The sequence below is a fragment of the Salvelinus alpinus genome, chromosome 1 (genome assembly GCF_045679555.1).
Source record: "Salvelinus alpinus chromosome 1, SLU_Salpinus.1, whole genome shotgun sequence".
Lineage (NCBI taxonomy): Eukaryota > Metazoa > Chordata > Actinopteri > Salmoniformes > Salmonidae > Salvelinus > Salvelinus alpinus.
In genome coordinates, this window is record NC_092086.1 from 2,047,418 (window position 1) to 2,061,817 (window position 14,400).

Below are 14,400 nucleotides of genomic sequence, written 5' to 3' on the forward strand. Positions count from 1 at the left end.
ACCACCATTGGTCTGTTATGACTGTCTGTCTTTGACTGGGTGGGACCTAAGGTACTATAACTGACCCTATTGGTCTGTTATGACTGTCTGTCTATGACAGGGTGGGACCTAAGGTACTATAACTGACCCTATTGGTCTGTAATGACTGTCTGTCTTTGACAGGGTGGTACCTAAGGTACTATACTATCTATCTATCATATCACTATAACAATTAAAATTCTGTTCTGAATGTACCATGTTGTATCATAATAATAATTTCATAATTCAACTATTTACAGGCCCTTTAATCAATATATTGTACAGTACGAGTAAGTTATTATACCACAGTATTGTTGAATTCAACTATTTACAGGCACTTTAATCAATATATTGTACAGTACGGTATTATTTCATCCCTGGGTGTTTTGATCATTGTCTATCAGTTTCATTGGACAGTTCAGATGTTTCTGTTATGTGTTTTAATTGGCTAACAGCGAGAAAGGGGCGTGGTCACCACGCCTGTCTGTACACTGATTGGTTTATAGGTTTCGCGGACTTTGCCTTCTCTAGTAAACTCAATTTGCATGTTTGTCTTTCACCAAACGTCAGATTTCCGACGGTGACAGCTGCACAGCCTAGCGACCGGGTGGGTACCCAGTTAAATAACTCTTTAGTTGTTATATTTATGCTTTTTGCACACTATTCACAAATAAAATTGCTTGATTAGCGTGTGGTTTTCGGGGTGAAGTTTGCCACTTTTGCTAGCTAGAAACTCATAGCTAAGTTTCCTAATAGATACAACGTGAACTTGTAACTTTTTCTTGAATATGTGAAAGTCCATTTTTTAAAATGTATTATGCATTAATTCAACATGTTCTATTTAGTCAAATCAGCTCGTAATATCGTCAATGTAGTGAAACAGCAGGACCTGCTAGCGGACTTTAGGGTCAGTGCTACGCGGGATCCTTGGGACGGTCGTACCGCTAACTGACCCGTATCTTACCTACAGATAGACACGATGACGTTTAGTTATACAAATCTTTTCCGGTAGGAACGTCCCAGTGACCCTGGATAACACGGACCCCAACCCTTTACAGTCCAGCCTTTCTTAAAGGATGGGTCGCGGACCTGTAAATGGTGTGTCGTAGTAACGTGTTATAATTATTTCATTATTTACTGGAATTGATTTGGTCAAGTACATCTGCGGTCTCTGATTTTAAGCAGCGGTCTCTGTTCAGTTTGGCAGCTGCTCGTGTGGGAGTTGCCGGTGAACTTCACGGTTTTACCGGATCATTTTCCTGCAGTTTTGTTGAAGCTCATTCCGCAACACACGACGCAGCGCTGTCCGGTACCGACTTGTTATTCTCACTCGCCATCACTCACCGCTGTCATCAAATGGACTCGTGTTAACCACAAGTTCTGATCAAATGGACTCGTGTTAACCGCAAGTTCTGATCAAATGGACTCGTGTTAACCACAAGTTCTGATCAAATGGACTCGTGTTAACCACAAGTTCTCATCAAATGGACTCGTGTTAACCACAAGTTCTGATCAAATGGACTCGTGTTAACCACAAGTTCTCATCAAATGGACTCGTGTTAACCACAAGTTCTGATCAAATGGACTCGTGTTAACCACAAGTTCTGATCAAATGGACTCGTGTTAACCACAAGTTCTGATCAAATGGACTCGTGTTAACCACAAGTTCTGATCAAATGGACTCGCGTTAACCACAAGTTCTCATCAAATGGACTCGTGTTAACCACAAGTTCTGATCAAATGGACTCGTGTTAACCACAAGTTCTGATCAAATGGACTCGTGTTAACCACAAGTTCTCATCAAATGGACTCGTGTTAACCACAAGTTCTCATCAAATGGACTCGTGTTAACCACAAGTTCTGATCAAATGGACTCGTGTTAACCACAAGTTCTGATCAAATGGACTCGTGTTAACCACAAGTTCTCATCAAATGGACTCGTGTTAACCACAAGTTCTCATCAAATGGACTCGTGTTAACCACAAGTTCTCATCAAATGGACTCGTGTTAACCACAAGTTCTCATCAAATGGACTCGTGTTAACCACAAGTTCTCATCAAATGGACTCGTGTTAACCACAAGTTCTCATCAAATGGACTCGTGTTAACCACAAGTTCTCATCAAATGGACTCGTGTTAACCACAAGTTCTCATCAAATGGACTCGTGTTAACCACAAGTTCTCATCAAATGGACTCGTGTTAACCACAAGTTCTCATCAAATGGACTCGTGTTAACCACAAGTTCTGATCAAATGGACTCGTGTTAACCACAAGTTCTGATCAAATGGACTCGTGTTAACCACAAGTTCTCATCAAATGGACTCGTGTTAACCACAAGTTCTCATCAAATGGACTCGTGTTAACCACAAGTTCTGATCAAATGGACTCGTGTTAACCACAAGTTCTGATCAAATGGACTCGTGTTAACCACAAGTTCTCATCAAATGGACTCGTGTTAACCACAAGTTCTCATCAAATGGACTCGTGTTAACCACAAGTTCTCATCAAATGGACTCGTGTTAACCACAAGTTCTCATCAAATGGACTCGTGTTAACCACCCTTAGTAATGAGTCTCTCATAACGAACACATTTAATACAACGACACGTCCTGACCAAACATCCACAGCATGATGGGAAACCCAGAGAGTTATTTCAGAACAGGATGCTTCAGGAAACTGGGCTTCGACTGAGGACCAGTCAGTCAACTAGCAAAGACGTTGTTGTCATTTTATAACAGGTGATGATCAGAGAGTAACTAACTAACTCTCTCAGTAGCAGATGTGAGTTCCTCTTTCTAACAATCCCCTGGTCTTGGACGCAAATAATAGTTAACATTCACCAAAGCCAGCTGGCTACTGATAGTTCAGCCCTTAGTAACAGTACAGATGAAAACTGATCAGGTTTACTGTACATCTTACTGTAGAAATTACTGTTGAAAACGTGTCTAGGTTGGACCTGTTGCTGTTAAAATACAATAATACGTTTTATTCTGAACTGGAATCAACTAATATGTAAGAGTGTTTTTAATGGGGGAAAATAAACATGAATATATATTTTAATGTCATTGTTATTTGTTTTAGGCATAAGGGCAATGAAATGTACCGATATTTATGTATAGTTGCATATTTTCCTAAGCTTGGGTCCCAAGAAAACACAGAATTTCTAATTTGGTTCCCAGGCTGAGAAAGTCCCAGAACCCCTTGCTTTACACGCTACAACACAGAATGGGTGACTCTATCCTCACCTGGTTAGTTAGCTGACGGTGGCTGGCCTCTGTGAGTTGGACAAACAAGATAACAGAAGTCATGAGTCCAGCTGATGTTGCATCAGACACAGAGTGGCAGTGAACGGGGTTGCACCCTATTCCCTACATAGTGCACTACTTCTACCAGGGCCATAGCAACTGGGCACCCTATTCCCTACATAGTGCACTACTTCTACCAGGGCTATAGCAACTGGGCACCCTATTCCCTACATAGTGCACTACTTCCACCAGGGCTATAGCAACTGGCACCCTATTCCCTACATAGTGCACTACCTCTACCACTGTCTAGACAGCCGTTCAACCAATCGGCCGTCTAGATAGATAACCGTCTAGACAGCAGTTCAACCAATCGGCCATCTAGATAGATAACTGTCTAGTTAATGAATAATTGCTGTCCTGAATCCTGGGTAGTTATGTTGTTGTAACTGCATCGTTTTAGTCTAACAGTGTGTTGGGTAGTTTCCTGAGCTCTTGACCCTGTGGTCAAACGTTAACCACTGGACCGGACCGGAGCTCTATATTGACCAGAGCCTGGACAGGACCAGAGCTCTATATTGACCAGAGCTGTATATTGACCAGAGCTCTATATTGACCAGAGCCTGGACAGGACCAGAGCTCTATATTGACCAGAGCTCTATATTGACCAGAGCCTGGACCGGACCAGAGCTCTATATTGACCTGAGCCTGGACAGGACCAGAGCTCTATATTGACCAGAGCTCTATATTGACCAGAGCTCTATATTGACCAGAGCCTGGACAGGACCAGAGCTCTATATTGACCAGAGCTCTATATTGACCAGAGCTCTATATTGACCAGAGCTCTATATTGACCAGAGCCTGGACAGGACCAGACCAGAGCTCTATATTGACCAGAGCTCTATATTGACCAGAGCTCTATATTGACCAGAGCCTGGACAGGACCAGAGCTCTATATTGACCAGAGCTCTATATTGACCAGAGCTCTATATTGACCAGAGCTCTATGTTGACCAGAGCTCTATATTGACCAGAGCCTGGACAGGACCAGACCAGAGCTCTATATTGACCAGAGCTCTATATTGACCAGAGCCTGGACAGGACCAGACCAGAGCTCTATATTGACCAGAGCTCTATATTGACCAGAGCTCTATATTGACCAGAGCTCTATATTGACCAGAGCCTGGACAGGACCAGACCAGAGCTCTATATTGACCAGAGCTCTATATTGACCAGAGCTCTATATTGACCAGAGCTCTATATTGACCAGAGCCTGGACAGGACCAGAGCTCTATATTGACCAGAGCTCTATATTGACCAGAGCTCTATATTGACCAGAGCTCTATATTGACCAGAGCTCTATATTGACCAGAGCCTGGACAGGACCAGACCAGAGCTCTATATTGACCAGAGCTCTATATTGACCAGAGCTCTATATTGACCAGAGCTCTATATTGACCAGAGCTCTATATTGACCAGAGCTCTATATTGACCAGAGCCTGGACAGGACCAGAGCTCTATATTGACCAGAGCTCTATATTGACCAGAGCTCTATATTGACCAGAGCTCTATATTGACCAGAGCTCTATATTGACCAGAGCTCTATATTGACCAGAGCTCTATATTGACCAGAGCTCTATATTGACCAGAGCTCTATATTGACCAGAGCTCTATATTGACCAGAGCTCTATATTGACCAGAGCTCTATATTGACCAGAGCTCTATATTGACCAGAGCTCTATATTGACCAGAGCTCTATATTGACCAGAGCTCTATATTGACCAGAGCTCTATATTGACCCATATTCAGTAGATACTGGAAACACCTACCCATGGCTGGTCTACATAATGAGATTATTACCTACCTAAATATAGTCCCGTTGGTTTAAACATGGCTGTTCCAGTGATAACCTGACTAAATATAGTCCTGTTGGTTTAAACATGGCTGTTCCAGGGATAACCTGACTAAATATAGTCCTGTTGGTTTAAACATGGCTGTTCCAGGGATAACCTGACTAAATATAGTCCCGTTGGTTTAAACATGGCTGTTCCAGTGATAACCTGACTAAATATGGTCCCGTTGGTTTAAACATGGCTGTTCCAGGGATAACCTGACTAAATATAGTCCTGTTGGTTTAAACATGGCTGTTCCAGGGATAACCTGACTAAATATAGTCCTGTTGGTTTAAACATGGCTGTTCCAGGGATAACCTGACTAAATATAGTCCTGTTGGTTTAAACATGGCTGTTCCAGGGATAACCTGACTAAATATAGTCCCGTTGGTTTAAACATGGCTGTTCCAGTGATAACCTGACTAAATATAGTCCCGTTGGTTTAAACATGGCTGTTCCGGTGATAACCTGACTAAATATAGTCCCGTTGGTTTAAACATGGCTGTTCCGGTGATAACCTGACTAAATATAGTCCCGTTGGTTTAAACATGGCTGTTCCGGTGATAACCTGACTAAATATAGTCCCGTTGGTTTAAACATGGCTGTTCCAGTGATAACCTGACTAAATATAGTCCCGTTGGTTTAAACATGGCTGTTCCGGTGATAACCTGACTAAATATAGTCCCGTTGGTTTAAACATGGCTGTTCCGGTGATAACCTGACTAAATATAGTCCCGTTGGTTTAAACATGGCTGTTCCGGTGATAACCTGACTAAATATAGTCCCGTTGGTTTAAACATGGCTGTTCCGGTGATAACCTGATTAAATATAGTCCCGTTGGTTTAAACATGGCTGTTCCGGTGATAACCTGACTAAATATAGTCCCGTTGGTTTAAACATGGCTGTTCCGGTGATAACCTGACTAAATATAGTCCCGTTGGTTTAAACATGGCTGTTCCGGTGATAACCTGACTAAATATAGTCCCGTTGGTTTAAACATGGCTGTTCCGGCGATAACCTGACTAAATATGGTCCCGTTGGTTTAAACATGGCTGTTCCAGGGATAACCTGACTAAATATAGTCCCGTTGGTTTAAACATGGCTGTTCCGGTGATAACCTGACTAAATATAGTCCCGTTGGTTTAAACATGGCTGTTCCAGGGATAACCTGACTAAATATAGTCCCGTTGGTTTAAACATGGCTGTTCCGGTGATAACCTGACTAAATATAGTCCCGTTGGTTTAAACATGGCTGTTCCAGGGATAACCTGACTAAATATAGTCCCGTTGGTTTAAACATGGCTGTTCCAGGGATAACCTGACTAAATATAGTCCCGTTGGTTTAAACATGGCTGTTCCGGTGATAACCTGACTAAATATAGTCCCGTTGGTTTAAACATGGCTGTTCCGGTGATAACCTGACTAAATATAGTCCCGTTGGTTTAAACATGGCTGTTCCGGTGATAACCTGACTAAATATAGTCCCGTTGGTTTAAACATGGCTGTTCCGGTGACAACCTGACTAAATATAGTCCCGTTGGTTTAAACATGGCTGTTCCGGTGATAACCTGATTAAATATAGTCCCGTTGGTTTAAACATGGCTGTTCCGGTGATAACCTGACTAAATATAGTCCCGTTGGTTTAAACATGGCTGTTCCGGTGATAACCTGACTAAATATAGTCCCGTTGGTTTAAACATGGCTGTTCCGGTGATAACCTGACTAAATATAGTCCCGTTGGTTTAAACATGGCTGTTCCGGCGATAACCTGACTAAATATGGTCCCGTTGGTTTAAACATGGCTGTTCCAGGGATAACCTGACTAAATATAGTCCCGTTGGTTTAAACATGGCTGTTCCAGGGATAACCTGACTAAATATAGTCCCGTTGGTTTAAACATGGCTGTTCCAGGGATAACCTGACTAAATATAGTCCCGTTGGTTTAAACATGGCTGTTCCAGGGATAACCTGACTAAATATAGTCCCGTTGGTTTAAACATGGCTGTTCCAGGGATAACCTGACTAAATATAGTCCCGTTGGTTTAAACATGGCTGTTCCGGTGATAACCTGACTAAATATAGTCCCGTTGGTTTAAACATGGCTGTTCCGGTGATAACCTGACTAAATATAGTCCCGTTGGTTTAAACATGGCTGTTCCGGTGATAACCTGACTAAATATAGTCCCGTTGGTTTAAACATGGCTGTTCCGGTGATAACCTGATTAAATATAGTCCCGTTGGTTTAAACATGGCTGTTCCGGTGATAACCTGACTAAATATAGTCCCGTTGGTTTAAACATGGCTGTTCCGGTGATAACCTGACTAAATATAGTCCCGTTGGTTTAAACATGGCTGTTCCGGTGATAACCTGACTAAATATAGTCCCGTTGGTTTAAACATGGCTGTTCCGGTGATAACCTGACTAAATATAGTCCCGTTGGTTTAAACATGGCTGTTCCGGTGATAACCTGACTAAATATAGTCCCGTTGGTTTAAACATGGCTGTTCCGGTGATAACCTGACTAAATATAGTCCCGTTGGTTTAAACATGGCTGTTCCGGTGATAACCTGACTAAATATAGTCCCGTTGGTTTAAACATGGCTGTTCCGGTGATAACCTGACTAAATATAGTCCCGTTGGTTTAAACATGGCTGTTCCGGTGATAACCTGACTAAATATAGTCCCGTTGGTTTAAACATGGCTGTTCCGGTGATAACCTGACTAAATATAGTCCCGTTGGTTTAAACATGGCTGTTCCAGGGATAACCTGACTAAATATAGTCCCGTTGGTTTAAACATGGCTGTTCCAGGGATAACCTGACTAAATATAGTCCCGTTGGTTTAAACATGGCTGTTCCAGGGATAACCTGACTAAATATAGTCCCGTTGGTTTAAACATGGCTGTTCCGGTGATAACCTGACTAAATATAGTCCCGTTGGTTTAAACATGGCTGTTCCGGTGATAACCTGACTAAATATAGTCCCGTTGGTTTAAACATGGCTGTTCCGGTGATAACCTGACTAAATATAGTCCCGTTGGTTTAAACATGGCTGTTCCGGTGATAACCTGACTAAATATAGTCCCGTTGGTTTAAACATGGCTGTTCCGGTGATAACCTGACTAAATATAGTCCCGTTGGTTTAAACATGGCTGTTCCGGTGATAACCTGACTAAATATAGTCCCGTTGGTTTAAACATGGCTGTTCCGGTGATAACCTGATTAAATATAGTCCCGTTGGTTTAAACATGGCTGTTCCGGTGATAACCTGACTAAATATAGTCCCGTTGGTTTAAACATGGCTGTTCCGGTGATAACCTGACTAAATATAGTCCCGTTGGTTTAAACATGGCTGTTCCGGTGATAACCTGACTAAATATAGTCCCGTTGGTTTAAACATGGCTGTTCCGGTGATAACCTGACTAAATATAGTCCCGTTGGTTTAAACATGGCTGTTCCGGTGATAACCTGACTAAATATAGTCTCGTTGGTTTAAACATGGCTGTTCCGGTGATAACCTGACTAAATATAGTCCCGTTGGTTTAAACATGGCTGTTCCGGTGATAACCTGACTAAATATAGTCCCGTTGGTTTAAACATGGCTGTTCCAGTGATAACCTGACTAAATATAGTCCCGTTGGTTTAAACATGGCTGTTCCAGTGATGTGGTATGAATACCAGATAACCTGACTAAATATAGAATCTTATTTGTCATAGTCTGACTGGCTGGCATAGTCTGACTGGCTGGCATAGTCTGACTGGCTGGCATAGTCTGACTGGCTGGCATAGTCTGACTGGCTGGCATAGTCTGACTGGCTGGCATAGTCTGACTGGCTGGCATAGTCTGACTGGCTGGCATCGTCTGACTGGCTGGCATCGTCTGACTGACTGACTGACCGTCTGGCATCTTCTGACCGACCGTCTGGCATCGTCTGACCGACCGTCTGGCATCGTCTGACCGACCGTCTGGCATCGTCTGACTGACTGACTGACCGTCTGGCATCGTCTGACCGACCGTCTGGCATCGTCTGACCGACCGTCTGGCATCGTCTGACCGACCGTCTGGCATCGTCTGACCGACCGTCTGGCATCGTCTGACCGACCGTCTGGCATCTTCTGACCGACCGTCTGGCATCTTCTGACCGACCGTCTGGCATCGTCTGACCGACCGTCTGGCATCTTCTGACCGACCGTCTGGCATCGTCTGACCGACCGTCTGGCATCTTCTGACCGACCGTCTGGCATCTTCTGACCGACCGTCTGGCATCGTCTGACCGACCGTCTGGCATCGTCTGACTGTCTAACTGTCTGTCTAACTGTCTGTCTGGCATCGTCTGACTGTCTGGCATCGTCTAACTGACTGTCTGTGTGTCTGTGTGTAGATCAGTAGCAGTCATCATGTCTCATAGCAACGGTACCAGTCACCATGTCAGTAAGGACGTGTGGGCGTCTCACAACAAGATGATGCAGGAACCACTCAGCTCCAACGACTCTGAGGTATGTCACACGGGGGGGGGGGGGGGGGGGGGGGGGGGGGTGAGAGGCCGGGACTGAAACCGATCGCCCTTTGCCGACAATGTGTTTACCCGGGTTAAGACCAGGTACTACAGGCTGGGTTAAGACCAGGTACTACAGGCTGGGTTAAGACCAGGTACTACAGGCTGGGTTAAGACCAGGTACCACAGGCTGGGTTAAGACCAGGTACTACAGGCTGGGTTAAGACCAGGTACTACAGGCTGGGTTAAGACCAGGTACTACAGGCTGGGTTAAGACCAGGTACTACAGGCTGGGTTAAGACCAGGTACCACAGGCTGTAGTGTTAGGTGTGTATTATAATGGAACAGTGTATTGTAATGGAACGGTGTATTGTGTTAGGTGTGTTATAATGAAACGGTGTATTGTGTTAGGTGTGTTATAATGAAACGGTGTATTGTGTTAGGTGTGTATTATAATGAAACGGTGTGTTATAATGAAACGGTGTATTATAATGAAACAGTGTATTGTGTTAGGTGTATTATAATGGAACGGTGTATTGTGTTAGGTGTGTATTATAATGGAACGGTGTATTGCATTAGGTGTGTATTATAATGGAACGGTGTATTGCGTTAGGTGTATTATAATGGAACGGTGTATTGCGTTAGGTGTGTATTGTAATGGAACGGTGTATTGTGTTAGGTGTGTATTGTAATGAAACGGTGTATTGTGTTAGGTGTATTATAATGAAACGGTGTATTGTGTTAGGTGTGTTATAATGAAACGGTGTATTGTGTTAGGTGTATTATAATGAAACGGTGTATTGTGTTAGGTGTGTTATAATGAAACGGTGTATTGTAATGGAACGGTGTATTGTGTTAGGTGTATTATAATGAAACGGTGTATTGTGTTAGGTGTGTATTGTAATGAAACGGTGTATTGTGTTAGGTGTGTATTGTAATGAAACGGTGTATTGTGTTAGGTGTATTATAATGAAACGGTGTATTGTGTTGGGTGTATTATAATGAAACGGTGTATTGTGTTAGGTGTATTATAATGGAACAGTGTATTGTGTTAGGTGTATTGTAATGAAACGGTGTATTGGGTTAGGTGTATTATAATGAAACGGTGTATTATAATGAAACGGTGTATTGTGTTAGGTGTATTATAATGAAACGGTGTATTGTGTTAGGTGTGTATTATAATGAAACGGTGTATTGTGTTAGGTGTATTATAATGGAACGGTGTATTGTGTTAGGTGTATTATAATGAAACGGTGTATTATAATGAAACAGTGTATTGTGTTAGGTGTATTATAATGAAACGGTGTATTGTGGTGTATTATAATGAAACGGTGTATTGTGTTAGGTGTGTTATAATGAAACGGTGTATTGTGTTAGGTGTATTATAATGAAACGGTGTATTGTGTTAGGTGTGTTATAATGAAACGGTGTATTGTGTTAGGTGTATTATAATGAAACGGTGTATTATAATGAAACGGTGTATTGTGTTAGGTGTATTATAATGAAACGGTGTATTGTGTTAGGTGTGTATTATAATGAAACGGTGTATTGTGTTAGGTGTATTATAATGAAACGGTGTATTGTGTTAGGTGTATTGTAATGAAACGGTGTATTGGGTTAGGTGTGTATTATAATGAAACGGTGTATTATAATGAAACGGTGTATTGTGTTAGGTGTATTATAATGAAACGGTGTATTGTGTTAGGTGTGTTATAATGAAACGGTGTATTGTGTTAGGTGTATTATAATGAAACGGTGTATTATAATGAAACGGTGTATTGTGTTAGGTGTATTATAATGAAACGGTGTATTGTGTTAGGTGTGTATTATAATGAAACGGTGTATTGTGTTAGGTGTATTATAATGGAACGGTGTATTGTGTTAGGTGTATTATAATGGAACGGTGTATTGTGTTAGGTGTATTATAATAAAACAGTGTATTGTGTTAGGTGTATTATAATGAAACGGTGTATTGTGTTAGGTGTATTATAATGAAACGGTGTATTGTGTTAGGTGTATTATAATGGAACTGTGTGTTATAATGAAACGGTGTATTGTGTTAGGTGTATTATAATGAAACGGTGTATTGTGTTAGGTGTATTGTAATGAAACGGTGTATTGTGTTAGGTGTATTGTAATGAAACGGTGTATTGTGTTGGGTGTATTATAATGAAACGGTGTGTTATAATGAAACGGTGTATTGTGTTAGGTGTGTATTATAATGGAACGGTGTATTATGTTAGGTGTATTATAATGAAACGGTGTATTGGGTTAGGTGTGTATTATAATGAAACGGTGTATTGTGTTAGGTGTATTGTAATGAAACGGTGTATTGTGTTAGGTGTATTATAATGAAACGGGGTATTGTGTTAGGTGTATTGTAATGAAACGGTGTATTGTGTTAGGTGTATTGTAATGAAACGGTGTATTGTGTTAGGTGTATTATAATGGAACGGTGTATTGTGTTAGGTGTATTATAATGACACGGTGTATTGTGGTGTATTATAATGAAACGGTGTATTGTGTTAGGTGTATTGTAATGAAACGGTGTATTGTGTTAGGTGTATTATAATGAAACGGTGTATTGTGTTAGGTGTATTATAATGAAACGGTGTATTGTGTTAGGTGTGTATTATAATGGAACGGTGTATTGTGTTAGGTGTGTATTATAATGGAACGGTGTGTTATAATGAAACGGTGTATTGTGTTAGGTGTATTATAATGAAACAGTGTATTATAATGAAACGGTGTATTGTGTTAGGTGTATTATAATGAAACGGTGTATTGTGTTAGGTGTATTGTAATGAAACGGTGTATTGTGTTAGGTGTATTATAATGAAACAGTGTATTGTGTTAGGTGTATTATAATGAAACGGTGTATTGTGTTAGGTGTATTATAATGGAACGGTGTATTGTGTTAGGTGTGTTATAATGAAACGGTGTATTGTGTTGGGTGTATTGTAATGGAACGGTGTATTGTGTTAGGTGTATTATAATGAAACGGTGTATTGTAATGAAACGGTGTATTATAATGAAACGGTGTATTGTAATGAAACGGTGTATTGTAATGAAACGGTGTATTATAATGAAACGGTGTATTGTGTTAGGTGTATTATAATGAAACGGTGTATTGTGGTGTATTATAATGAAACGGTGTATTGTGTTGGGTGTATTATAATGGAACGGTGTATTGTGTTGGGTGTATTATAATGGAATGGTGTATTGTGTTAGGTGTATTATAATGAAACGGTGTATTGTGTTAGGTGTATTATAATGAAACGGTGTATTGTGTTAGGTGTATTATAATGAAACGGTGTATTGTGTTAGGTGTATTATAATGGAACGGTGTATTGTGTTAGGTGTGTATTATAATGAAACGGTGTATTGTGGTGTATTATAATGGAACGGTGTATTGTGTTAGGTGTATTATAATGGAACAGTGTATTGTGTTAGGTGTGTATTATAATGAAACGGTGTATTGTGGTGTATTATAATGGAACGGTGTATTGTGTTAGGTGTGTATTATAATGGAACGGTGTATTGTGTTAGGTGTGTATTATAATGAAACGGTGTGTTATAATGAAACGGTGTATTGTTAGGTGTGTATTATAATGAAACGGTGTATTGTGTTGGTGTATTATAATGAAACGGTGTATTGTGTTAGGTGTATTATAATGAAACGGTGTATTGTGTTAGGTGTATTATAATGAAATGGTGTATTGTGTTAGGTGTATTATAATGAAACGGTGTATTGTGTTAGGTGTGTATTATAATGGAACGGTGTATTGTGTTAGGTGTGTATTATAATGAAACGGTGTGTTATAATGAAACGGTGTATTGTTAGGTGTGTATTATAATGAAACGGTGTATTGTGTTAGGTGTATTATAATGGAACGGTGTATTGTGTTAGGTGTATTATAATGAAACGGTATATTGTGTTAGGTGTATTATAATGAAACGGTGTATTGTGTTAGGTGTATTATAATGAAACGGTGTATTGTGTTAGGTGTATTATAATGGAACGGTTTATTGTGTTAGGTGTGTATTATAATGAAACGGTGTGTTATAATGAAACGGTGTATTGTTAGGTGTGTATTATAATGAAACGGTGTATTGTGTTAGGTGTATTATAATGAAACGGTGTATTGTGTTAGGTGTTCTCCATCATCAAGCGAGAGAAACACCGCCAGACCTTTGGCCTGGAGCTGATCGCATCAGAGAACTTCACCTCCAGAGCTGTTCTAGAGGCCCTGGGGTCCTGTATGAACAACAAGTACTCAGAGGGGTATCCTGGACAGAGGTAGGCACTATGAACCTTTATGAACCTTTATGAACCTTTATTTAACCAGGGAGTCACTCAGAGGGGTGTCCTGGACAGAGGTAGGTGCTATGAACCTTTATGAACCTTTATTTAACCAGGGAGTCACTCAGAGGGGTATCCTGGACAGAGGTAGGCGCTATGAACCTTTATGAACCTTTATGAACCTTCATTTAAACAGGGAGTCACTCAGAGGGGTATCCTGGACAGAGGTAGGCACTATGAACCTTTATGAACCTTTATGAACCTTCATTTAAACAGGGAGTCACTCAGAGGGGTATCCTGGACAGAGGTAGGCGCTATGAACCTTTATGAACCTTTATTTAACCAGGGAGTCACTCAGAGGGGTATCCTGGACAGAGGTAGGCGCTATGAACCTTTATGAAGCTTTTATTTAAACAGGGAGTCACTCAGAGTGGTATCCTGGACAGAGGA

At 41.0% G+C, this 14,400-nt stretch overlaps 1 protein-coding gene across 1 annotated transcript; it reads left to right on the forward strand.

Moving 5' to 3' along the window:
- The first annotated feature begins 535 nt into the window (after positions 1-535).
- On the forward strand, positions 536-14,400 carry LOC139567713 (serine hydroxymethyltransferase, cytosolic-like). The gene is made up of 3 exons (XM_071389150.1): positions 536-625; positions 9,534-9,648; positions 13,802-14,400. The coding sequence occupies exons 2-3, from the start codon at positions 9,550-9,552 to the stop codon at positions 13,949-13,951; spliced, it is 249 nt and encodes an 82-aa protein (XP_071245251.1). The 5' UTR covers positions 536-625; positions 9,534-9,549; the 3' UTR covers positions 13,952-14,400.